General features: G+C 52.2%; 1 protein-coding gene across 2 annotated transcripts in view; it reads right to left on the bottom strand.

Annotated features, from left to right (window-relative positions):
• The window catches only part of LOC140388177 (cilia- and flagella-associated protein 54-like), a 948,449-nt gene that overhangs the window by 15,175 nt on the left and 905,673 nt on the right, over positions 1–27,601 (bottom strand). For both annotated transcript variants that reach the window (XM_072471937.1, XM_072471938.1), the window contains one exon: positions 25,569–25,675. In XM_072471937.1, coding sequence (XP_072328038.1) covers positions 25,569–25,675 — 107 coding nt within the window. The remainder of the gene's footprint in view (positions 1–25,568; positions 25,676–27,601) is intronic.

Genomic DNA, 27,601 nt, shown 5'->3' with positions numbered 1-27,601 from the left:
TGCAATCTCTGATGCTCTTTCAAAATCCTATCATCTGGAGTCTCCGTACACCTCCTGTCCACCTGTAAAATTTTGCCGACCATTCTGTCTAACTCCTCCTGCTCAGCCTTCCCCTTATGCCTTTGACAAGGTGCCACACAAAAGGTTGCTGCATAAGATAAAGATGCATGGCATTAAGGGGAAAGTAGTAGCATGGATAGAGGATTGGTTAATTAATAGAAAGCAAAGAGTGGGGATTAATGGGCGTTTCTCTGGTTGGCAATCAGTAGCTAGTGGTGTCCCTCAGGGATCAGTGTTGGGCCCACAACTGTTCACAATTTACATAGATGATTTGGAGTTGGGGACCAAGGGCAATGTGTCCAAGTTTGCAGACGACACTAAGATGAGTGGTAAAGCAAAAAGTGCAGAGGATACTGGAAGTCTGCAGAGGGATTTGGATGGGCTAAGTGAATGGGCTAGGGTCTGGCAGAGGGAATACAATGTTGACAAATGTGAGGTTATCCATTTTGGTAGGAATAACAGCAAAAGGGATTATTATTTAAATGATAAAATATTAAAACATGCTGCTGTGCAGAGAGACCTGGGTGTGCTAGTGCATGAGTCACAAAAAGTTGGTTTACAGGTGCAACAGGTGATTAAGAAGACAAATGGAATTTTGTCCTTCATTGCTAGAGGGATGGAGTTTAAGACTAGGGAGGTTATGCTGCAATTGTATAAGGTGTTAGTGAGGCCACACCTGGAGTATTGTGTTCAGTTTTGGTCTGATGTACTGGCCCTGGAGGGTTTGCAGAGGAGATTCACTAGGTTAATCCCAGACCTGAAGGGGTTGGATTACGAGGAGAGGTTGAGGAGACTGGGACTGTACTAGTTGGAATTTAGAAGGATGAGGGGGGATCTTACAGAAACATATAAAATTATGAATGGAATAGATAGGATAGATGTGGGCAGGTTGTTTCCACTGGCGGGTGAAAGCAGAACTAGGGGGTATAGCCTCAAAATAAGGGGAAGTAGATTTAGGACTGAGTTTAGGAGGAACTTCTTCACCCAAAGGGTTGTGAATCTATGGAATTCCTTGCCCAGTGAAGCAGTAGAGGCTCCTTCATTAAATGTTTTTAAGATAAAGGTAGATAGTTTTTTGAAGAATAAAGGGATTAAGGGTTATGGTGTTCGGGCCGGAAAATGGAGCTGAGTCCACAAAAGATCAGCCATGATCTCATTGAATGGCGGAGCAGGCTCGAGGGGCCAGATGGCCTACTCCTGCTTCTAGTTCTCATGTTCTTATGGGTCCGAATTGAGATGAATTCTCCCCTGATAACTGCCTTCAGTGCCTCCCAAACCATCCCCGCCGACATCTCACCTGTAGAAGCCAGGTATTTCAAATACAACTAGTATAGGTAAAAGATAGCTGTTTTAGTACTCATTTTAAAAAATGAGAATTTCAGCACACATAAATTCAGGACTTCAATATGATACATGAAACAGCATAAAATTCCATTATAAGATTATAGCAGCACAGTTGCAAGACAATTTGACACTGCTTGTGCTAATTGTCAAGGCCAAGGACTGAGTTCCATGGCAACTAGGTGGCAAGAGTCCAATGCAGTTTGTAAGAGCATTGAATCATATATATATTCTCGATATGAAGTCTCAATTGTTACATTAGCCAAGTCAGCTAAAAGATTAGCAAAATATCACATTCCATAACATGTAGACATGAAACAATTAAAAAGCTGATGTTGCACATTGAAGATGGACGGCTTGCCATCAAATCAAATGTGTTTGAGTCTAACCCAAACCAGTTAGGATTATATTGGGGTGTGATTAGATGACTTAAGACAGATATGAAAGTGTATAACTGAAAAGTTTCCCCCCGCCATTGTTGTGTATTGTCTTTGGGGGTGTGTGTGTTGAGATGTCTTTGTGTTGTCTTTCTGTTAGTTTAGTCAGTTTTTGCCTTTGTTTCTAGTCTCCATTTTAGTTTATTGTCTTTGGGGGTTATGTCAGTCTACCAGTCTGTGTCAGTGATGTTAGTCCACTTTTGACTTTGAGTTTGAGTTTAGCTGAAGATTAGCTTTCTCTCTCTCTTCATGTTTCATTGCCAGACTTTGACCTTTTAAAAGTTACATTCGAGCTGTCTGCCTAAGCAAAGAAAGATAATGTCTGTAATTCTCTGAAAGCTTCGAATTGTCTACGAATTGCCTTTTAAATGACTTTCAAATTGTAATCAAGCGACTACAAATAAAACAATTCTTTTGGCACCTGAGAAGTTTATACTGCAAATTTCTGCTGAGTTCCAGTATTCGCAAAGTGCTACTGATAACCGAATAGCAGAGATGATATAAATTCCTTCAACTATACAGTTGAATAATACAAGGAATCAAACAACTTGACATAGTCTAGAAATATTACAAATCTTACAACTTGTCGTATTGCGCCAGGACTTGATTCATCAACTAAGCTTCCCCCAAACTTGGCGTAGTTCGACAGGTTAAGATCCCATAAATTATAGATTCCTATGTTCTTATGGGTCCGAATTGAGATGAATTCTCCCCTGATAACTGCCTTCAGTGCCTCCCAAACCATCCCCGCCGACATCTCACCCCTATCATTGATCTTTATGTGTCCCCAAATGGCCTCTCTCACCCGCTCACACACACCCTCCTCCGCGAGCAGCCCCACATCCAACCTCCATTGCGGGTGCTGGGCCTTTCCTTTGCTAACTTGCAAGTCCACCCAGTGAGGAGCTTGATCTTACACCACAATTGCTGAATATTCAGCATCTACCATCTCTGCCAGCAGCGTTTTGTCTATCACAAAAAAGTCTATCCGGGAATACACCTTATGCACATGGGAGTAGAACGGGTACTCCTTACTCCTCGGCCTCCCAAATCTCCACGGCTCGACCCACCCCCTCCATGTGCTCCATGAATCCCTGGAGCTCCTTAGCCATAGCTGATACCTTCCTAGACCTAGAATTCGATCGGTCCAACCTTGGATCAATACCGTGTTGAAATCTTCCCCCATAATCAGTCGATGTGAATCTTGGTCCGGAATCTTCTCCAGTAACCGTCTCACAAACTCCACATCATATCAGTCCGGGACATATATATTTACAAACATCACGGCCATTCCCTCCAGTTTCCCACTAACCATAACATATCAACCCCCCGGGTCCGCTTCTATATTCCCCTCCTCGAATGCCACCCGCTTATTAACCAAGATCGCTACCCCTCCTCGTTTTAAAGTCTAACCTCGAATGGAACACTTGTCAAACCCAACCCTTCCTTAACCTAATCTGATCTCCCTCCTTCAGGTATGTCTCCTGCATCATGGCTATGTCTGCCTTCAGTTGCCTCAAGTGCGCAAACACGCGTGTTGACTGGCCCATTCAGTCCCCAAGCGTTCCACGTGACCAGCCTGGTTGGGAGCACCCCGTCCCCCTTCCCTGCCGATCATCCATAACTTCTCCTAGGCCAGTCTTCGGCCCATGTCCCACACCTCCCATGCCCACCGTCGGGCAACTACCGTCACCAACCCTCTTCCTCCACCACTTTGAAAGACCGCTCCCCGTCACCATTATTATCCCCCCCACCCAAACCCCCCACTCCCCCTCCAGCCCCTCCCCCAATAGATCTTCAGCTCACCCCCCACTGATTTCCCTTGCCCCCTCTCTTAGTGAAAACAATCAAAACAAAGGCAAGAAGTAAAAGTAAACAATCCCTCCCAAGGTCCGAACACGGAGACTCACCCCTCATTCCTTATCAAAGAACTGTAAACCAGCCTAACCCCAAAAAAGACAAACAAAAGAAACCCGAACACCAAAAAACAAAGTTTTTCACAATACACTACATTCACCCCACTTCTCCTCCATCAAAGATTAAGGTCCTCCTCCTGCCAGCCATTCTCTTTCATGAAGTCCATTGCCTGCTCCGCCAAGCCAAAGTGGAACTCTCGGTCATTACATTAGCCCGTACCAGAGTGTACCTCCCGGGTACATTAGTCCGAACCTTACGCCCTTCTTGTGCAGGGCCAACTTGAGCCTGTTGAAGCTCGCCCTCTTCGCAAGCTCTGCCCCAGGTCCTAATACACGGGGATCTCAACACCTTCCCAGTTGCATCACCTCGTTTACCTGGCCCACCTCATGATACATTCTTTATCCAAGAACCGTACCACCATCGCCCTCGGCGGCTCACTCCCCTGGGGCTTGCGCATCAGCACCCTGTGGGCTCGATCCACCTCCAATGGCCGATGAAACGCACCTTCGCCAAGCAGCTTCTCCAGCTTCTTCCCGACATACGCACCAGCATCCGTTTCTTCGATTCTCTCCAGCAGTCCCACGATCCGGATGTTCTGCCTACGAGAACGATTCTCCAGGTCCTCTACTTTCTCCAGCAGTTGCCTCTGCTGGTCTCGCAACAGTCCCATCTCCGCTGCCATCGAGGTGGACTGGTCCCCCGCCAGCTCCTCCAACCTCTGGATTGCCTGCCCCTGGGCTGCCAGTTTCGCCTCAACGCACTCAACCACCGCCTTGATCGAGTCCACCGCCCAGGCCTGGTCCTCCAAACTTTCCTTCCGCTGCTGGGTGAACTTCTCATTCAAGAAGCTCACCAACTGCTCCATCGACCACTGGGCCGGCAGGGCCGGACCCTGCTCCTGCCCATCCGTCATCTCCACGTGCGTTGCCAGCTCCTCACCCGCCTCAGCCAACTGGTTTGCCGCTCCATATACTAGGGGTCATTCTCTTCTGCTCTCACTTCTACACCTTTTTCCTCCAAAATTCCTGCTACAAACCGGAGTAAAGGCCACAAAAAGACCACCACGAAAGGGAGCTACCAAATATGCGACCACTCACTCCATGGCCACTACCGTAAGTCAGGAAGTGACATTTCAATGGCTACTTGGAAGATTAACATCAAAGTTACACTACAGGTCTGGCAGCAGAGAGAACTAGACAGATTGACAAAGACATACAAAGAAAAGAGCGAGAGAAAGTGGGTGAGTGCCAACCAAAGAAACTGAAAACCACACAGGAGAGAAGACACAGTGAAAGAAAGACTTACAGAAACAGAAGAGCCAGAGACTGAAAGAAGTCTATGACAGAAGTGTTTGCGATGTACATAAAGATAAAGAGACCCATGGCTCCCAATGCAATGTCACTGATTCTGTCCAATCGCCATTCCCTTCCATGACCTGGGTTACTGTTGTGTTTGGTCCTTTGTACCTTACGATGGAATCGACCAAACACTTGTCCAAACCAGAATCTTTTATTGAATCTCATGTGGTAAGATAGCAATCTGATACAGAGCACATTATCATGGAGTCTGCTAACTACTCCTCTGGAACTTGCACCTAGCATTGTCCATTCACATGTATGCCTTATTACCCTCTCAATCTTCCTCTGAGGGTGGCCAGATGTGTCTGCCGTTACATGGGAGTCACAGGTGACATGACCTTGGTCTAGAGACTGCATGATGAGTTTGTACTGCCACTTGCTGGTTGGAGGTCGCATACCATCCATCTATGATATAACCCATAGGCATATCATCACAGGTACCACTCGTTTCCTTTTCGTTAAGGTCAGTATCCTTGTGCAAATTTCCAAACTGCATTCTACATTATCGTCTCAATGGCATAATTCCTTTGATCATGCTTGATAGGCTGTAACATATTCAAAGTGTCATGTGAGAGTAGCTTTAAGAAATGGGTGTTTAAGAAATGTACCTTTAAGAAATGGGTGCTTATCAGTGCCGTCAGAGTGTGGATGGAGCTGGGTTGTCTGTTCGCTTTTTACTTTCGTTTTAAGCTGTTTGCTGCAGGGTGTGTTTTAGTTTCGTTTTCAGAGCTGAATAGCTGCAGTCATAGCCAGAAGCGGTATTAGTCTCTCTCTCTGTAATCGAAAAACTGTAAATTGATCCTTTGGTGATTTAAAGCTAATAACTGCTCTCAGTCGTGACTTTAACCTGATGTGCTTTTTTAAAAAGTCTTATGGATGTTAAAAGGACAGCTTAAGGATTACTTAGTGTTGTATTCTTTGGGGGTTGTATTTGAACCAATGGTTGTTCGGATGTTCACTGTATGTTTTAAAAAGGTTAACTTGAGTTCACAGAATAAACATTGTTTTGCTTTAAAAAAATACTTTTCCATTTCTGCTGTACCACACCTGTAGAGAGGACGTGTGCTCCCCATACCACAATCTATTAGAAGCTGTGGGTCAGGTAAACTCCATGATACACTTTGGGGTTCTCTAAACCCTGGCCCATAACAAAAGTGAAAAGGAATCAAAAGCAAATGAAATTTTCAGTGGCCAGCTCTTATAGCAATGACACTCTGGCAGAATTAGCTGATGTGAAATTTTATGAGATGTGGGTGGTAAGGTGGATTAGTGGTTGACAGATTGGCAGTGGGTAATTAAGATCATCAAACAGCTAAAGATCAGGAGCGGGATTCTCCGTTGGCTGACGCCACAATCGGGAAACGTGATTGGGCAGAGAATAGGTTCCGATGCCAAAATTACGGCGGGCACCAATTTGACGCCAAATCGCAATTCTCCATCACCTCTACTGCAGCGTCAATGCTTTCCGGAATGCATGTGCTGTAAACACCGTTTGCACATCATTAGCGGGCCCGACCCAGTATTCTTCAGGGCCTCCACGATTCTCCACTTCCGATGGGCCGAGTTCCTGACGGCGCGGTTTACTTGTGCTTTTAAAAATTGTGAAACCGGCATCATGGCTGATGAGGGAGTGAGAGAGAGGAGGTAGGACACAGAGAGGAACAACTGTGGGTTGCTGGGCCGGACACTAGTCGGGGAGGGGGATGGTGACGGTGGAACAGGCCGGGTGGCCGGGGTGACCCCCCATGGGACTGGGGCGGTTTCAGGCCATGGACCGCCATTACCACGGTTTGCAAGGCAGCCACCTTGCTGCGCACCCACTGACCACATGGTTCTGCAGAGTGACACCGGCTTTATGGGTGACCCCCACCCCACCCTCTGCCACAGCCCCCGGCAGCCCAGCCAGTGCAATGGCCACAGTAGCCCTGACGGTGGCGGGGGCCGTGAAGCGTACCCCTGGCAAGGGCAGTGCCAACCGACGGTACCTCTGGCATCAGGGACAGGCGCCATGGCCAGAGGCCCCCATGGTGCCGGCCATCAATGGACCAGGGGTGCGGGGATTGGGGGAGGGGGGGGGAGGGAGGTGAAATCAGCATGTTCAAGGCCTGGACATTCAGTGCATGCACTGGCCGAGACCCAGGGCAGGATTTCCGTCTTAGAGGCAACCATGTGCCAGAGCCACCTGGCCATTGCAGCGATGCTCCTGAGCGTGACCAGTCACAGCAGGCCATGGCTGGGAATGCCAGCGGTATTGCCCAGGCATTGGCCGACGTGTCACAGAGACAGAGGGAGGTGGTCCAGTCTCAGAGGGAGATGGTGCAGTCCATGGCTGTGTCACTGTGTCCAGAAGGTGATGGCACAGTCAATGGGTGATGTGGCGCTGTACCAGTTGGAGATGGCGCGCTCCCTGTGCTCCATGGCCACGAGCATGCAGACCTTGGTCGAGACCAGAGCGGGCCTTCAGTTCCACTCGCACCCCCATCCCATGGGCCATCAGGCAATCCGAGGGAGGAGGAGGTGATGGGGCCCATGCCGGCGATTCCACAGGGGAAGTGCCAGAACATCGCAGCGCCTCGGACTCCCTCCCTGCCCCCTCCTGTCCCTGGTGCATCTGGTGGGCAGCGGGCGGAACAGGGCGGCACCACAGCACCTGGGACACCCGAATAGCAACCGGACCCATCTGGGTCCAATCGCCCCAGAAGATGGCCGCCAACAGGAACCCAGGTGGCAGGGTGGGAATCACAGCAAGCCGCCTCTCCTCCTGCTGTACGGTCTGGGGAACCATCTAGACGTAGTGTTAGGGCCCGTAAGGCCAGAAAGTTAGACACTAGTTAAGATGGCACGGGTGCAGGGCACAGTTTAGTTAGAGAGGTTAGGGCACAAGCTTGTAAATATTTGTTCAGATTAAAGACCTGTTACTACTGTTACAAGCTGCCTCAGTGGTTTGTCTGGTGGATATGTGGGGTGGGCTGGTCGGGGCTGGCTAGAGGAGGGAGGAGTGGGTGGGAATGGGCAGACGTTGTGGTTGGCCTGGGCTCCTCACACCCCCGCGCCCCCCCCGCCCCCCCATGACCGTCCACATCACCATTACCCCAGGACATCGATGGGACCATGTGATGGAATGGTCAGCTCGCATGCAGATCTCAGGTGGACAGTGGAAAGTGCTACCGTGGCAGGAGTCAGACATTGTCAGACGATGTGGAGTACCAGAGCTCATCGCAGGGCGGGTCGTCATCATCCTCCGTCCCATGGACCAGACCCAGAGCCCATTCCCCATAGTGCAGCAGGTATGTATCACGGAGGGGGCTGCAGTTAGGACGGTGGCCCGGGAAGGGGGGGGGGATGCGGTGTCAGTGCCCCTGGCCAGTCTCCCCCCTTAGTAGGTGAACCTGGAGGTGATAAGAGCATCCCTTGTGTGTAGGCCCTGGCGCACACACCTTGCCTGCCTAGGGCCCATGTCCTGCCCATCGTTCCCCTTCCCTGCATCCTCCCCATCGGATGAGGACTGGCCTTCCTCCTCCAGCACATCACCCCTCTGCTGCGCAATGTTGTGGAGGATGCAGCAGGCCGCCACGATGCAGGCGACCCTCTCAGCATCATACTGGTGGGCTCCTCCAGAGCGGTCCAGGCACCTGAAGCGCATCTTCAGGAGGCCGAAACATCATGTGATCATGCTCCTGGTTGCTGTATGGGTGTCATTGTGGTGGGGCTCCGCATAGGGCTGTGGCTTCTGGACAGGTGTCATCAGCCACGGCCGCAGTGGATAATTCCTGTCATACGGAGCCAACCCCCCCAGGGGGGTGCGTCTTGGACATGTCCGGAACCGTTGAGTGTGCCAGGATGGGGGCGTCATGCACACTGCCCGGGTATCGGACGTAGAGGTGAATGATGCGCAGCTGATTGCCACATATCAGCTGCACATTCATTGATTGGATCCCTTTTGGTTGGTATAGAGCAGCCTGTCATCTGCAGGTGTTCGTAGGGTGGCACGCATCCAGTCAATCACCCCTGGGCATGTCGGCGATGGCGGTGAACCCTGCTGCCCGGGCATCCAGTTGGGCTTGTGTGGTATTATCAGGTACTGCAGTACCTAAGAGGCTGATGACCATTGGTTAAACCTAGGAGTTTACCATTGGCTGTTGATACGTAGCTCCGCCTGTCACCGGTGCTGTTCCAGCAGCCTTCACTTTCTGTACCGAAGCTGCTGGGGAACAAATTCTTGTTGATTAAAGCCTTCAGTTATGAAATCACTTCGTCTTGAGTGTAATTGATCGTGCATCAATTTAATCGACTAGGCTTAAGCTGGAAGGATGGATCTCCGAATCAAACTGGAGTGCCTACAACTCAGCCCCCATGCGGAGAACTCGGCTGCAATATTTAAACACTGGCTGGCGTGCTTTAAAGCCTACCTCGAGACAGCCGGAGGCACCCCCTCAGAAGGACAGAAAATGCATCTCCTGCGCTCAAGGGTCAGCCCTGGGAACTACACCCTTATCGAGGAGGCGGAGGACTATGATGCCGCGATCGAACTGTTGAAAGGACATTATATCCGCCCTGTAAATCAGGTCTACGCACGTCACCTGCTTGCAACTAGACGGCAAAGCCCCGGGGAATCGTTGGAGGATTTCTACCGGGCGCTACTGGTGCTGGGCCGAAACTATGGCTGCCTGCAAGTTTCGGGGAGCGAGCACACAGAATTTTTAATCAGGGTTGCCTTCGTAGCAGGTATGAGCTCCTCAGTGATCCGCCAAAGACTCCTAGAAAAGGACACCCTGGGACTGAAAGAGGCACGGGCCCTGGCAGGGTCCATGGACGTAACCTCACAAAACGCGCAGTCCTATGCGCCCGACCGCGCGGCGGCCCCCTGCGCTGCATGGCACCCCACAGCGGCAGCCCCACAGACCTTCCCCCTGACCCCGCAGGCCTGCGCGGCGAGACGGCCCGCTAACGCCGCCGGGCCCCGCTGTTTCTTCTGCGGCAGGCGAATCATCCCCGCCTGCGCTGCCCGGCCTGCCCCGCCACCTGCAAAGGGTGCGGCAAGAAGGGCCACTTTGTGGGGGTGTGCCAGGCCCGCGCCGTGGCCGCGGTCTCCAGCGACTCCGGACCGCCGTGGCAACCCCCTTCAGGCCCCGACCGGCCAGCGCTCACCGCCACCCCCTTATCCTAGGCAACGTGCGACCCATCTTGACCCCCCCGGACACCATGCTGGATGGGTGGGCGCCGCCATTTTGTCCATCCCCACTGCCATCTTGTCCAACCCCGGCCACCATGTGCGACCCATGGGAGCCGCCATCTTGGATGGGGCCCCAGGCCCCCAGCAACAACGACGATCTTCATCAACGGCCACGAGACGTCTTGCCTGATTGACTCTGGGAGCACGGAAAGCTTTGTTCACCCCGACACGGTAAGGCGCTGTTCACTTGTTACCCACCCTGTAAACCAAAAGATCTCCCTGGCCTCCGGGTCACACTCGGTGGAGATAAAGGGGTTCTGCCGAGCGGACCTCACTGTCCAAGGCAGGAGATTCAACAATTTCCGCCTTTATGTCCTGCCGCACCTCTGCGCGGCTACCCTCCTGGGGTTGGACTTCCAATGTAACTTGCAAAGCCTGACCTTTACACTCGGCGGCCCTATACGCCCCTTACTACCCGGCAAGTTTTTTACACAGAGGGTAGTGGGTGCCTGGAACTCGCTACCGGAGGAGGTGGTGGAAGCAGGGACGATAGTGACATTTAAAGGACATCTTGACAAATACATGAATAGGATGGGAATAGAGGGATATGGACCCAGGAAGTATAGAAGATTGTAGTTCAGACGGGCAGCATGGTCGGCACGGGCTTGGAGGGCCGAAGGGCCTGTTCCTGTGCTGTACATTTCTTTGTTCGTTGTTCTTACTGTCTGCGGCCTCGCGACCCTTAAGGTCGACCCGCCTTCTCTGTTTGCGAACCTCACCCCGGATTGCAATCCCGTCGCCACCAGGAGCAGGCGGTACAGTGCCCAGGACCGGACCTTCATCAGGTCAGAGGTCCAAAGGCTGCTGAGGGAAGGGGTCATCGAAGCGAGCAACAGTCCCTGGAGAGCTCAAGTAGTGGTGGTAAAGACCGGGGAGAAACATAGGATGGTCCACAATGTGACCACAATTCAGTAAGTTTTAAAGTACTGGTGGACAAGGATAAGAGTGGTCCGAGGATGAATGTGCTAAATTGGGGGAAGGCTAATTATAACAATATTAGGCGGGAACTGAAGAACCTAGATTGGGGGTGAATGTTTGAGGGCAAATCAACATCTGACATGTGGGAGGCTTTCAAGTGGCAGCTGAAAGGAATACAGGACCGGCATGTTCCTGTGAGGAAGAAAGATAAATACGGCAATTTTCGGGAACCTTGGATGACGAGTGATATTGTAGGCCTCGTCAAAAAGAAAAAGGAGGCATTTGTCAGGGCTAAAAGGCTGGGAACAGACGAAGCCTGCGTGGAATATAAGGAAAGTAGGAAGGAACTTAAGCAAGGAGTCAGGAGGGCTAGAAGGGGTCACGAAAAGTCATTGGCAAATAGGGTTAAGGAAAATCCCAAGGCTTTTTACGCGTCCATAAAAAGCAAGAGGGTAGCCAGGGAAAGGGTTGGCCCACTGAAGGATAGGCAAGGGAATCTATGTGTGGAGCCAGAGGAAATGGGCGAGGTACTAAATGAATACTTTGCATCAGTATTCACCAAAGAGAAGGAATTGGTAGATGTTGAGTCTGGAGAAGGGGGTGTAGATAGCCTGGGTCACATTGTGATCCAAAAAGACGAGGTGTTGGGTGTCTTAAAAAATATTAAGGTAGATAAGTCCCCAGGGCCTGATGGGATCTACCCCAGAATACTGAAGGAGGCTGGAGAGGAAATTGCTGAGGCCTTGACAGAAATCTTTGGATCCTCGCTGTCTTCAGGGGATGTCCCGGAGGACTGGAGAATAGCCAATGTTATTCCTCTGTTTAAGAAGGGTAGCAAGGATAATCTCGGGAACTACAGGCCGGTGAGCCTTACTTCAGTGGTAGGGAAATTACTGGAGAGAATTCTTCGAGACAGGATCTACTCCCATTTGGAAGCAAATGGACGTATTAGTGAGAGGCAGCACGGTTTTGTGAAGGGGAGGTCGTGTCTCACTAACTTGATAGAGTTTTTCGAGGAGGTCACTCAGATGATTGATGCAGGTAGGGCAGTAGATGTTGTCTATATGGACTTCAGTAAGGCCTTTGACAAGGTCCCTCATGGTAGACTAGTACAAAAGGTGAAGTCACACGGGATCAGGGGTGAGCTGGCAAGGTGGATACAGAACTGGCTAGGCCATAGAAGGCAGAGAGTAGCAATGGAGGGATGCTTTTCTAATTGGAGGGCTGTGACCAGTGGTGTTCCACAGGGATCAGTGCTGGGACCTTTGCTCTTTGTAGTATATATAAATGATTTGGAGGAAAATGTAACTGGTCTGATTAGTAAGTTTGCAGACGACACAAAGGTTGGTGGAATTGCGGATAGCGATGAGGACTGTCGGAGGATACAGCAGGATTTAGATTGTCTGGAGACTTGGGCGGAGAGATGGCAGATGGAGTTTAATCCGGACAAATGTGAGGTAATGCATTTTGGAAGGTCTAATGCAGGTAGGGAATATACAGTGAATGGTAGAACCCTCAAGAGTATTGAAAGTCAAAGAGATCTAGGACTACAGGTCCACAGGTCATTGAAAGGGGCAACACAGGTGGAGAAGGTAGTCAAGAAGGCATACGGCATGCTTGCCTTCATTGGCCGGGGCATTGAGTATAAGAATTGGCAAGTCATGTTGCAGCTGTACAGAACTTAGTTAGGCCACACTTGGAGTATAGTGTTCAATTCTGGTCGCCACACTACCAGAAGGATGTGGAGGCTTTAGAGAGGGTGCAGAAGAGATTTACCAGAATGTTGCCTGGTATGGAGGGCATTAGCTATGAGGAGCGATTGAATAAACTCGGTTTGTTCTCACTGGAACGAAGGAGGTTGAGGGGAGACCTGATAGAGGTATACAAAATTATGAGGGGCATAGACAGAGTGGATAGTCAGAGGCTTTTCCCCAGGGTAGAGGGGTCAATTACTAGGGGGCATAGGTTTAAGGTGAGAGGGGCAAGGTTTAGAGTAGATGTACGAGGCAAGTTTTTTACGCAGAGGGTAGTGGGTGCCTGGAACTCGCTACCGGAGGAGGTAGTGGAAGCAGGGACGATAGGGACATTTAAGGGGCATCTTGACAAATATATGAATAGGATGGGAATAGAAGGATACGGACCCAGGAAGTGTAGAAGATTGTAGTTTAGTCGGGCAGCATGGTCGGCACGGGCTTGGAGGGCCGATAGGCCTGTTCCTGTGCTGTACATGTCTTTGTTCTTTGTTTGTCATTGACTACAGCCAGACCATCAACAGGTTTATGCAGCTGGACGGTACCCTCTCTCCCGTATAGCCGACCTGGTAAACAGGATTGCGCAATACAAGGTCTTCTCCACAGTGGATCTCAAGTCCGTCTACCACCAGCTACCCCTCCGTAATAGTGACCGCAAGTACACTGCCTTCAAAGCAGATGGGCGGCTCTATCAATTTTTAAGAGTTCCCTTTGGTGCCACTAATGGGGTCTCGGTCTTCCAGCGAGAGATGGACCGAATGGTTGACCGGTACGGCTTACGCGCAACGTTCCCGTATGTGGATAACCATAAGACCATAAGACATAGGAGCGGAAGTAAGGCCATTCGGCCCATCGAGTCCACTCCACCATTCAATCATGGCTGATTTCAACTCCATTTACCCGCTCTCTCTCCAAAGACCCCCCTCCCCTCCACACGTATTTCCTGAACGTGATTGACGAGTACTCCCGGTTCCCATTCGCCATCCCCTGCCCAGATGTGACCGCAACCACCGTCATCAAGGCCCTCCAGGGTATCTTTACACTGTTCGGTTTCCCCGCGTACATACACAGCGATAGGGGGTCCTCCTTTATGAGCGACGAACTGCGTCAATTCCTGCTCAACAGGGGCATTGCCTCAAGCAGGACGACCAGTTACAACCCCCGGGGAAACGGACAGGTGGAGAGGGATAACGGAACGGTCTGGAAGACCGTTCTACTGGCCCTACGGTCCAGGAATCTCCCAGTCTCCCGCTAGCAAGAAGTCCTCCCGGTGGCCCTCCACGCCATCCGGTCACTGCTCTGTACAACTACCAATCAGACACCTCATGAACGACTCCTTGTTTTCCCCAGGAAGTCCTCCTCCGGGACCTCGCTCCCAACCTGGCTAGCGACACCCGGACCCATCCTGCTTCGGAACCACGTGCGGGCGCACAAGTCGGACCCGTTGGTCGAGAGGGTCCACCTGCTGCACACTAACCCCCAGTATGCCTATGACCGTCAAGATACGGTCTCCCTACGGGACCTGGCGCCCGCCGGAACCCCACGCGCACCCGAACCATTACCCCCCCCCCCCACAGCACCTCATTGGAGGGTCAGTACTCCCACCGCTCCTGCCCAGGCCTGCCCACCCACCGACGCCCCCTACAGGCACCCCCCCGCCCCCGTGTCAACCATTTGCCCAACCAGCGCCGCCTAGGGGTGACAAAGCTGCCAGGGAGGCCGAAATCACGCTCCCGGAGTCGCAACCACCTGGCCCCTCACCAGAATCACCACCGAAGCCCAGACGATCCAGAAGGACGACCAGGCCACCCGATTGACTGATTGCTTCGCTGTGACTTTAACCGTGAACGAACACTTTGTAAATATTCTCGACAGCCCTGTAAAAGGAGGTATCACGGTACCTCCATATCTGATCATACCATGTTAAAGGCGACTGTTACCACTGGCCACCACCCCCGCCGGACTCTTTTTTTAACAGGGGGTGAATGTGGTATTATCACGTATTGCGGTACCTAAGAGGCTGATGACCTTGGTTAAACCTAGGAGTTTACCATTGGCTGTTGATACGTAGCTCTGCCCTGACAGGCAGAGTATAAGAACCGGTGCCATCACAGCAGCCTTCAATTTCTGTACCGAAGCTGCTGGGGAACAAGTTCTAGTCGATTGAAGCCTTCAGTTATGAAATCACTTTGTCTTGAGTGTAATTGATCGTGCATCAGCTCGGTCTATATTGAAATGGATGTATTGAGCTGACTGGGCATAAATGGCCTCCGTGATGGCATGGATGCACCTGTGCACCGAGGTCTATGAAATCCCGGACAGGACCCCACTCGGCGCCTGGAAGGACCCCATGGTGTTAAAATTCAGGGCGACCGTCACCTTAATGGTCACCGCGGGCAGGTGCCCTCCCCCATACCCACGCAGTGTCAGGTGTGTCAGCATCTGGCAGATATGTCACACGGTCTTTCTACTCAGCTGGAATCTTCGATGGCATGCCCGGTCCGGCAGGTCCTTGAATATCAGGAGGCGCTGGTACACATGAGGCCTCATGCAGCGCATCCTGGGCACATCCTCGTCCTTGACCTGTTGGGTGGCTGCCTTTCCATCCTGGACGGCTGACTCCTGTTACTCTGCAGAACGCTCTGCTGCTGCCTGCTCCGCTGCTGAAGCTTCCTCCTCCTCCTCGAGCAGCGGCAGCTCGTACAGCCGCATTGCATCCCCCAGGGCTGCAGCGACTAGCAGGAAGGCCATTATCCATTTTTTGCAGGGGTTGAAAGGCCGACAAGTTAGCATGGTGCGTACCCCTGTGCCCAGCCAGGTCCACTAGGTCCCGCAAGACACAAGACAAAACGCTAAATTGGGGGGTAGGGAGGTGAATGTGGGGGTGGGGTGGTGATGTAGGGTGAGGGGGTGATGTAGCATGTTGTGGGTGTGTTATGAGGGTGAAGGTGTTGAATGGATGGTGTGGGTGTGGGGAAGGGTGAATGTGGTGTGTGGGGGTGGTGTTCGGGGGGGGGGGGGGGGGGGGTTGACACACGTGTCATGGGGAACCGCAACTAAGCGGGATCTCATTTCCTCGCCCGCGGCTGCACTCCACCTCGGTGACCTCCCTTTCCCCTGGGCTGCTGACCACATCCAGGGCCCTCTGCTCAGCCACAGTGAAGGGCTGCAGGTCCGGTGCTTCCCCTCCTGTCTTCTCCTGCTCCTGGAGGTTGTACGTGGCCTTCTCCTAGGGTGGGGGGGGGGGGGGGGGGGGGGCGCAAGAAGAAAATGACAGTGTTCGGCTGTCCGACGCATGCAACCCAGGGGGTGGGTGGCCTCAGTGGCCAGGTCACCTGGCCATGGCGGTCGGTATGGAACCGGCACGTGGTACACGGTAGGGGTTCGGCCGCCTTACAGGTAGGGGGGAGGGGACGTGTCGGGTTAGGAGTGTGTGGGACTGGGGTGGTTGCCAGGGGCACGATGCTGCCTATTCACGCTGGCCGCCCTGAGGAGATTGTGCAAGTTTTTGCGGTACTCGTGTGCGGTCCGGATGACGTTGCCCACGGCGCTGGTCGCCTCTGCCAGCTGCGCCCAAGCACGGTGAGCGGCAGCGGCTGGCAGCCTCCTTCCCGGCCGGGGTACAGGGTCATCCCCCTCCTCCGCGGCATCCAAAAGGATCTCGAGCTCTGCGTCTGCGAACCTTGGGCTGCTCTTCTTGCTGCCATCTTGTTGGCTGGGATGGTGTGTGTTGGGAGTGCAGTGTGTATATGCGGCTGCAGGGGAAAGGGTGGTGCTGGTCAATGTGTATGCCCAGAGCTGGGACGATGCGGGTTTTATGTGGCGCATGTTGGGTTGGATCCCGGACTTGGAAGTGGGGGGCCTGATAATGGGGGGGGGGGGGACGACTTTAACACGGCGTTGGATCCGGCACTGGATCGCTCCAGGTCTAGGACGGGTAGGAAGCCGGCGGCGGCTCAGGTGCTGAGGGGTTTATGGACCAGATGGGAGGGGTGGACCTTTGGAGATTTGCAAGGCCGGGGGCTAGGGAATTTTCATTTTTCTCGCATGTTCATAAGGCTTATTCCCGGATCGACTTTTTTACTATGAGGAGGGCGCTGATAGCGAGAGTAGAGAATACCGAGTACTCGGCGATAACCATTTCGGATCACGCCCCGCATTGGGTAGACCTAGAGCTGGGGGAGGAGAGGGACCAGCGCCCGTTGTGGCGCTTGGAGGTGGGGCTGTTGGCGGACGAGGAGGTGAGTGAGCGGGTCCGAGGAAGCAAAGAGAGATACCTGGAGGCCAACGATAACGGGGAGTTCCGAGTGGGGATGGTATGGGAGGCGCTGAAGGCGGTGGTTAGGGGAGAGCTGATCTCCATTAGGGCCCACAAGGAGAGGAGAGAGCAGAGGGAGAGGGAGAGGCTGGTGGGGGAGATGGTGAGGGTAGGCAGGAGGTATGCGGAGGTGCCGGAGGAGGGACTGTTGAGGAACAGGCGTAGCCTCCAGGCCGAATTCAACCTGTTGACCACCAGGAAGGCGGAGGTGCAGTGGAGGAAGGCCCAGGGGGCGATTTATGAGTATGGGGAAAAGGCAAGTCGGATGCTGGCGCATCAGCTGTGGAAGCGGGACGCAGCTAGGGAGATCGGGAGAGTTAAGGATAGGGGACGGAGTGTGGTACGGAGTGGGGTTGACAGCAATGGGGTCTTCAGGGACTTTTATGAGGAATTATATCGGTCCGAGCCCCCACGGGAGGAGGGAGGGATGGGCCGCTTTCTGGACCAAGTGAGGTTTCCGAAGGTGGAGGAGGGACTGATAGCGGGATTGGGGGCCCCGATTGGGCTGGAGAAGCTGGCCAAAGGGATAGGGAGCATGCAGGCGGGGAAGGCACCGGGGCCAGACGGTTTCCCGATCGAATTCTACAAGAAATATGTGGACCTGTTGGGCCCATTGCTAGTTAGGACCTTCAATGAGGCAAGGGAGGGGGGGGTTTTGCCCCCGACGATGTCCCGGGCACGGATCTCCTTGATCCTGAAGCGGGACAAGGATCCCCTGCAGTGTGGGTCTTACAGGCCGATTTTGTTGTTAAATGTAGATACCAAGCTGCTGGCGAAGGTCTTAGCCACGAAAATTGAGGATTGTGTGCCGCAGGTGATCCACGAAGACCAGACGGGATTCGTGAAGGGGAGGCAGTTGAACGCGAATGTGCGGAGGCTCCTGAACGTTATTATGATGCCGGCGAGGGAGAGGGAGGCAGAGATAGTGGTGGCGATGGACGCTGAGAAGGCCTTTGATAGGGTAGAGTGGGGGTACTTGTGGGAGGTGCTGAAGAGGTTCGGGTTTGGTGAGGGGTTTGTCAGGTGGGTTAGGTTATTGTACGAAGTCCCGATGGCGAGTGTAGCCACAAACAAGAGGAGGTCTGAGTACTTTTGGTTGCATCGAGGGACGAGGCAGGGGTGTCCCCTGTCCCCCCTGCTCTTCGCACTGGCGATTGAACCCCTGGCTATGGCACTGAGGGAGTCGAGGAACTGGAGGGGGCTGGTGTGGGGCAGGGAGAAGCATAGGGTGTCACTCTATGCGGACGACTTGCTGCTTTTTGTGGCGGACCCGGTGGGGGGAATGCATGAGGTAATGAGGATCCTCAGGGAGTTCGGGGATTTCTCAGGGTACAAGCTCAACATGGGGATGAGCGAGTTGTTCGTGGTTCACCCAGGGGACCAGGAGAGGGGGATTGGCGAGCTCCCACTAAAAAGGGCGGAGAGGGAGACTTCCGGGTGCGGCGATGACCAGCTGAGTCGCACGTTTCGGCACCTCCCGTTGGAACGGACTTTTGGGCTCTTATTAGGAGCCCCAACGGCAATTTTTGACGGCTAAAACCATTGTGCGGTGAAATAGAAGGGAATCCCCCCGGATATATATGAAGAAAGAAGAGAGTAGTGGCTGGATTGCAGAGGATCCTCAGGAGCAGCGGCAAGGAAGGGAAGCACGAAGCAAGATGGCGGTGGAAGGAGGCCGTTCGGTGTGGGGCCCGGAACAGCAAGAGTTCCTGCGGCGTTGTGTGGAGGAGCTGAAGAAGGAGGTGTTGGCCCCGATGCTACAGGCGATTGAAGGGCTAAAGGAGGCACAGAAGACCCAGGAGTTGGAGCTTCGTGATGTGAAGGCAAAGGCTGCTGAGAATGAGGATGAAATACAGGGTCTGGTGGTGAAGACAGAGACGCACGAAGCACTGCATAAAAGGTGTGTAGAGAGGCTGGAAGCCCTGGAGAATAACTCGAGGAGGAAGAACTTAAGAGTTTTGGGTCTTCCCGAAGGCGCAGAGGGGGCGGACGTCGTGGCATATGTGAGCACATTGCTTCACTCGTTAATGGGACCGGAGGCCCCGACGGGCCCCTTGGAAGTGGAGGGAGCATATCGAGTCCTTGCACGAAGACCAAAGGCAGGAGAAATACCTCGAGCCATAGTGGTGAGGTTTCACCACTATAAGGACAGGGAGATGGTCCTGAGATGTGCGAAAAAGACACGGAGCTGCAGGTGGGAGAATGCGGTGATCCGCGTGTACCAGGATTGGAGTGCGGAGGTGGCGAGAAGGAGGGCGAGTTTCAATCGGGCCAAGGCGGTGCTACATAGAAAGAAAGTTAAATTTGGAATGCTGCAGCCAGCGAGACTGTGGGTTACACACCAAGGGAAACATCACTACTTCGAGACGGCAGAAGAGGCGTGGACATTTATTGTAGAGGAGAAGTTGTACTAGACGGGAGAGAGAAAGAGATTCTGTCATAAAGTAGTGGGCGGATTGTATGGGACGGGGAAGGGGGAAGGGGGGGGAAATTTTCTCTATTCCCCTCGTTGCGGGGGGGGGGGGGTATGGTGAACTGTGGGCGCCGGTGGGGAAGGAGAGGGGGAAGGAGAGAGGGAGCTGCGCCATTAGGGGCGGGGCCGAGTGGGAAACGCGGGCTTTGTTCCCGCGCTATGGTAATTGCGGCGGGAAAGGGAGCGCAGGAAGGAGGGGGCCTTACACAATGGGGGGCCAAGGATAAACGGGGGAAGCCGAGGTCAGCCAGAGTTTGCTGACTTCTGGGAGTAACATGGGGGGAGAAATTACGCTAGAAAGGGATCTAGCGGAGGGGGGGGGGTTAACTGAGTTGCTGCTGCTAAGGGAAAGGGGGAGCTGTTATGGGGCGGGGTCGTCGGGACGGGAGGACACCGTCGGGGGGACAAACGGGAGCGTGGGAACTGGGTGAGGAGCTGGTCTAAAAAAGGGGATGGCGAGTCGACATGGGTGGGGGGGGGGGGGGTAAAGAGCCCCCCGACCCGGTTGATCACGTGGAATGTGAGAGGGCTGAATGGGCCGATTAAGAGGGCAAGGGTACTCGCGCACCTAAAGAAATTAAAGGCAGATGTGGCCATGCTACAGGAGACGAAACTGGCAGATCAGGTCAGATTACGTAAAGGATGGGTGGGACAGGTATTTCATTCGGGCTTGGTTGCGAAAAATAGAGGGGTGGCTATATTAGTGGGGAAACGGGTAGTGTTTGAGGTGAGGACCATAGTAGCGGACAGTGGGGGTAGATACGTGATGGTGAGTGGCAGATTACAAGGGGAAGCGGTGGCTCTGGTGAACGTATATGCCCCGAACTGGGATGATGCAAACTTCATGAAGCGTATGCTGGGGCGTATCCCGGACCTGGAGGCGGGAAAGTTGGTAATGGGGGGAGATTTCAACACGGTGCAGGATCCAGGGCTGGACCGGTCCAGGTCTAGGACCGGGAGGAGGCCGGCAGCGGTCAAGGTGCTTAAGGACTTCATGGAGCAGATGGGAGGAGTAGACCCCTGGAGATTCACTAGGCCCAGGAGTAGGGAGTTTTCCTTCTTCTCTCATGTCCACAAGGTGTATTCTCGGATAGACTTCTTTGTCCTGGGAAGGGCACTGATCCCGAAGGTGACAGGGACGGAGTATTCGGCCATAGCCATCTCGGACCATGCCCCACATTGGGTAGATCTGGTAGTAGGAGAGGAAAAGGAACGGCACCTACTCTGGAGATTAGATATGGGACTGTTGGCGGATGAGGGTGTGTGTGTAAGGGTGAGGGGATGTATCGAAAGGTACCTGGAGATTAACGATGATGGAGAGGTTCAGGTGGGAGTGGTCTGGGAGGCACTGAAGGCGGTGGTCAGAGGGGAACTGATTTCCATAAAGGCCCATAAGGGGAAACAAGAGAGTAAAGAGAGGGAGCGATTGTTGAGAGAAATTTTGAGGGTGGATAGGCAATATGCAGAGGCTCCGGATGAGGGACTGTACAGGGAAAGACGAAGGTTGCATACGGAATTTGACTTGCTGACCACGGGCAGGGCAGAGGCACAATGGAGGAAGGCACAGGGAGTACAGTATGAGTACGGAGAGAAGGCGAGCCGGTTACTGGCCCAACAATTGAGGAAGAGAGGGGCGGCGAGGGAGATAGGTGGGGTGAGGGACGAGGAGGGAGAGATGGTACGGGGAGTAGAGAGGGTGAACGGGGTGTTTAAGGCTTTTTATGAGAGGCTGTATAAGGCTCAACCCCCGGAAGGGAAGGAGGGAATGATGCACTTCCTGGATCAGCTGGAATTCCCGAAGGTGGAGGAGCAGGAGAGGACAGGATAGGGAGCACAGATTGAGGTGGAGGAGGTGGTAAAAGGGATTGGGAGCATGCAGGCAGGGAAGGCCCCGGGACCAGATGGGTTCCCGGTGGAATTTTATAGGAAATACATGGACCTACTAGCCCCGCTTCTGACGAGAACCGAGGCCAGGGAAGGGGGGACGTTGCCCCCGACGATGTCGGAGGCGACAATATCGTTGCTCCTGAAGAGGGACAAAGACCCGCTGCAGTGCGGGTCATACAGGCCTATCTCCCTTCTGAATGTAGATGCCAAGCTCTTGGCCAAGGTGATGGCGACGAGGATCGAGGATTATGTTCCAGGGGTGGTTCATGAGGATCAAACTGGGTTTGTTAAGGGGAGACAGTTGAATACTAATATACGGAGGCTGCTAGGTGTGATGATGATGTCCCCGCCGGAGGGAGAGGCGGAGATAGTGGTGGCGACGGACGCTGAGAAAGCATTTGATAGAGTGGAGTGGGATTACCTGTGGGAAGTGTTGAGGAGATTTGGATTTGGAAAGGGGTTTATTGGGTGGGTTCAGCTTTTATATAGGGTCCCGGTGGCAAGTGTGATCACAAACAGGCAGAGATCTGACTACTTCCGTCTATATAGAGGGACAAGACAGGGGTGTCCCCTGTCCCCGATACTGTTTGCGTTGGCAATTGAGCCACTGGGCATAGCGCTGAGGGGCTCTAGGAAGTGGAGGGGAGTACTTAGGGGAGGAGAAGAGCACTGGGTGTCATTATACGCGGATGACTTGTTGTTGTATGTCGCGGACCCAGTGGAGGAGATGCCCGAGATAATGCAGACACTCGGAGTTTGGGGATTTTTCGGGATATAAACTGAATATGGGGAAGAGTGAGCTGTTTGTGATGCACCCTGGGGAACAGAGCAGGGGAATAGATGATTTGCCGCTGAGGAGAGTAACAAGGGATTTTCGGTACCTAGGGATCCAGATAGCCAGGAACTGGGGAACCTTGCATAAGCTTAATTTAGTTAGAAGGGTTTTGTTCCTGTTCCAGTGCCTCCCCATGTTTATCCCGAAGGCCTTCTTTAGGCGGGTCAACAGGAGCATAACAGGGTTTGTGTGGGCGTGAGGGACTCCGAGGGTGAGAAGGGTGTTCCTGGAGCGGCGTAGGGATGGGGGGGCTGGCACTGGCCAACCTCTGTGGGTACTACTGGTGATGGAGGGGGAGGGGGCTGCATGGAAGAGGCTGGAGACGGCGTCTTGTGAGAGTACGAGTCTGGAGGCGCTGGCAACGGCGCCGCTGCCGCTCCCTCCAAAGAGGTATACCACGGGCCCGGTAGTGGCGGCTCCCCTCAAAATCTGGGGGTAGTGGAGGCGGCACAGGGGGGAAGTTGGGGCCTCGGTGTGGACCCCAATACGGGGGAACCACCAATTTGTCCCAGGGAGAATAGATGGAGGGTTTTCGGGGTGGCACAGGGCAGGGATAAAAAGGTTGGGGGACCTGTTTGTGGACGGGAAGTTCGCGAGCCTGGGTGAACTGGAGAAGTATGGGCTCCCCCGGGGAACACCTTCAGATATTTACAGGTAAAGGCATTTGACAGGTGGCATGTATAGAATTCCCGCGGCTGCTGCTACGCACAGTACAGGACAGGGTGCACTCGGGTTGGAGTGGGGAAGATCTTGGAAACTTACCAAGTGATGCAGGAGGAGGAAGAGGCCTCGATGGTGGAGTTGAAAGGTAAGTGGGAGGAGGAGTTGGGAGAGCAGATCGAAGAGGGGACATGGGCAGATGCCCTAGGGAGGGTGAACTCTTTCTCTTCGTGCGCGAGGCTCAGCCTCATACAGTTTAAGGTACTGCACAGGGCACACATGACCGGGACAAGGATGAGCCGGTTCTTTGGGGGAGAGGACAGGTGTGTTAGGTGCTCAGGGAGCCCAGCAAATCACACCCATATGTTCTGGGCATGCCCAGTGCTGGAGGAATTTTGGAAGGGCATAGCGAGGACGGTGTCGGGGGTGGTCGGATCCAGGGTCAAGCCGGGCTGGGGCTTGCAATATTTGGGGTTGCAGGGGAGCAGGGAGTGCAGTAGCCGAAAGAGGCCGGTATTCTGGCCTTTGCGTCCCTGGTAGCCCGGCCAAGTATTCTTCTTCAGTGGAGGGATGCGAGGCCCCCAAGCGTGGAATCCTGGATCAACGATATGGCAGGGTTTATTAAATTGGAGAGAGTGAAATTCACCTTAAGGGGATCGGTACAAGAGTTCTTTAGGCGCTGGCAACTGTTCTTGGACTTCCTGGCAGAGGGGTAGACAATGGTCAGGAGCAGCAGCAACCCGGGGGAGGGAGGGGGGGCGGGGGGATTCTATTTTATTTTTGTTTATTTACCCCGGGGGATCTGAGGGGGTGTATATATTTGCTATGTTTGCTTTGTGTTAACTCGGGGTGTTAATTTATTATTTATGTATAAGGGGGCGGGGGGCACGGGGGTTGTTTTACTTTGTTCTGTATTTAATTCTATTGGGTTTCTTTTTCATTTTGTTGTTGATATTTTGTGAAAATCCCAATAACAATTATCTGAAAAAGAAAGATGGCAGCGCCCATGGGGCGCACGTGTTGCTCGAGACGGAAGATGGCGGCGCCCACTGGCCGTGCTTAGTCTGAGAGGGAGAAGATGGTCGCGCCCATTGTCCGTAAACGAGGGGGGTGGGGGCGATAGCGGTGACTGCACGGGCCTGGCACACTGCGGTGAAGTGCCCCTTCTTGCTGCAAACCTTACAAAGGGCAGCGCGGGCTGGGCAGCGTTGGCGGGGGTGTTTCTGCTGGCCGCAGAAATAATTTCGGGGACCCCGGGGTTTGCTGGCTGGCGCGTGGCGCAGGCGTATTGGCTGGGTAAGGCCCCCGCTGGGGTGGCAGTCTGTGGGGTCCACGATGCGTAGGAGGGGTGGGCCGCGCGGCTGGGGGTGTAGGCCTGAACATTGCGCGAGGCGACCGTCATGGAGAGTGCTAGTTTCTTTGTCTGCGCTAGGTCGAGCGTGGTCCCCTCTAACAGTCGCTGACGTATGAGGTCCGACCCAATCCCCGTAACAAACGGGTCCCCCATAAGGAGGTTTGAATGTTCAGTGGCCGTAACGGCCTGACAGTCACAGTCCTGGACGAGTGGGATTAGGGCCCGCCAGAAGTCTTCTACGGGCTCACCAGGGAGTTGAGAGCAAGTGACGAGTACGTGCCTGGCGAAGAGCATGTTCGTCTTCTGAGCGTAATTCTCCTTGAGAAGCTTTGGCGTAGTTCGGCGCGTCCTGGATTAGCGGAAAGACGCTGGAGCTCAACCTTGCGTACAGGATCTGTATCTTCTGAGCCTCCGAGACAGGGGTGGACGCCGAGTTGATGTACGCCTCGAAGCAAGCTAGCCAGTGTTGAAAGTCCTTTTTGGAGTCGCTTGAATGCAGATCCAGCTGCAGGCGATCAATTGCTTGAGTTGGGTACAACTGAGGCTTTATTGCTCTAAGATGTGTGGCCTCCCACAGCAGCTGGCGAAATGGCTGCAGCATGGAGGACACACATATTTATACTCCGCCTACTGGGCGGAGCCAGCAGGCAGGGACGACCAACGTACCTGTAGTACAGGTCCTACCATACATCACCTAATAGAGGTGCAACAGTGGTTTACCACATGTTGGTACTCCTCTCCTCCCAGCTGATATGGAAAATCCATCTCAGAGAGCGTTGATGGTACCTCCCCAGGGCCTTGAGGTGGCATCTGTGCGTAGGCCACGTTTCTGAGCCATATAGAGAGTTGGGACGATGACTTGTACAGAGCATATTTCACATCCATAATTATGAGCAAATTGACATATTTAATGAACGTTGCATTCTTTAAGATTATTCTTCTATTATGACAGTCTTGGTAAATAAAATTTGCTTTTTTAGTAAAATATAAAGGTGATGGATATTCACAAAAATATATTTTTCATACCGTTTTAAATGAATCCATTTGTATCCACAGGAAGCATTAGTTAACGTGCTTGTCTTGAGGCTGATCAAATTGACAGGCTTCACATTGTAGGCAAACAGAAGTAAGATCTGAAAAAAAAACACAATTTTGTTGCCCTCACTCAGATGTTTCGTGAAATTAAAAAATCACCTTTTGTTAAATCCTCTGCAAACACTTTTATCCTCTTACCAGTCAATTGAATTATGATATTTTCCTACCAGCTTCACAGTTCAGACTGGGTGAGCATTTTGGGATATTTATGCACATGGTCTGAAAGAAATTTAATTCATGCATTGATATTGCTATATATTGCTATTGCAGTTTACAAAAGGCAACTTTGGTGTACTCCAGGAGAAAAGCAACTTTACATGTTGCAGAATATCAGTTTATTTAGTAAATTGTAATGCTTATGGGATGTGATTGTGTAGTTTCATTGGAGTGTTTTAAAGTGCCTATTGTGACAAAAGCAGAAGGTAGATAGGATAGAAGCCTGAACCATTAGCTCAGCTGCTTGAGATTTCAAAAGCAAGCTATCTAATTCCCGCCACTACCCTGATGAAATTTCAGACTGAAAAACCTCCTTTGCTGCGTACAGCCAATGTGGTTTTATTGTCCAGCATGGTATCTCCAAACAGGGAAATATTGTTAGTAAAAGTATAGTTTTCGGCAATTTATATTTGTGTATGTGTTGGGCATAAGCTATAGCTTTAAGATTAAACTTAATTTATATTTCTGCAGTTGTGTGTTAAGGAGACAAAGTCTAGTTTCATCTAGTTTCATTTTAAATTTTCCTTGCATTTTAATGAGATTCTATCTGTTAAAGTAGGAAAAAAAACTATGCTGTTGCCGAGCAAATAGAGGCCCAGAGGGACAGACAAAGCAGTTTTTAGTCCAGTTGGAATAAGGTGACCCAGAAGGAAAGACCAGCTCACAGGAAGTGTCAGAACAGGCAGCAAATGCAAAAGGGACAGAAAACATATCCCAAACTAAAGAATGGAAAGGTCCGAAACCAGGGAGAGGGACAAAAGGAAGTTCCAAGAAGACCTTCTAGTTAAAGGGAAGGAACAGGAATCTGGAAAAATATCCTATTAAGGGAGGTTAAAATTGAGGAACAGAAGCTCCACGTTAAAAGACAAGGCTGCAAGGTGCAGACCTGGAATAACCTGCGGCTGTGAGAAGCCAGAGATCCAAAGAAGCCCAAACGTTGGTGACTCCTTACAACTGTAAATAAACTGTGAAGCAGTGATGCTCTGGTGGCATGGCTGGGTATCTGAGAGATTGTGTGGAAGGTGAAGTATGGATGCACATGTCACCCCAGGGCAGAGGAACACCAGAAGGAGAGGTTGAGATAGATCCTACTGAAAACATCCGAGAGAAAATGTTGGTTCAGAGAAGATGCCAAGGCTTGATCTTTGAGAATGGAGATTGGAAACCCTTGTGTCAAAGACAAGTTCCAGTGAGACCAGTTGGTTCACAATGTGATAAGCATCTGAGGGGATTGATGAGAGGTTGTTCAGGTGGCATCTGTCACTTGATCTCATGGTGTGATATGTCTGATATGTGTGATATGCCTATAGGTTTATATAAACTGTGTACTTACTGTGAACATTAGAGTATAAGATAGCTCTTGCAACTTGTGTTAACCTTACAAATCTGTGAATATCTGTGAAGATGTAGTTAGAGTGAAGGCGTTGTGGATTATAGTTCATTGTTTCTTTCACACCGTGAGCTTTGCGCACGAGCGCAAATATGAGAGAGGCCACATCCAGAGTGAGGTGATAGGCAGAGTGAGCTTTCTGCTTTAAACTTGGGAGTTTGAAACAGAGTAGGAATTTGGTGTAGAGCAGGAAGGTGCTCTTTGCTTTTTCTCCTTGATTTGTAACTTTTAAATCTTCAGAAAGTTGTCTTTCCCTGCTGCAGCTGAGGCTACAAGGGAGAGAGCTGATTGGTAAGTAATGGACGAGGTCGGTAAGACTTTACAACTTTCATCAATTATAGTTTGAAAATAAGTTTTG

This window comes from Scyliorhinus torazame, chromosome 13 (assembly GCF_047496885.1).
Source record: "Scyliorhinus torazame isolate Kashiwa2021f chromosome 13, sScyTor2.1, whole genome shotgun sequence".
Lineage (NCBI taxonomy): Eukaryota > Metazoa > Chordata > Chondrichthyes > Carcharhiniformes > Scyliorhinidae > Scyliorhinus > Scyliorhinus torazame.
Note: the sequence above shows the minus strand (reverse complement) of the source record. Positions and strands in the feature narration are given on the sequence as shown.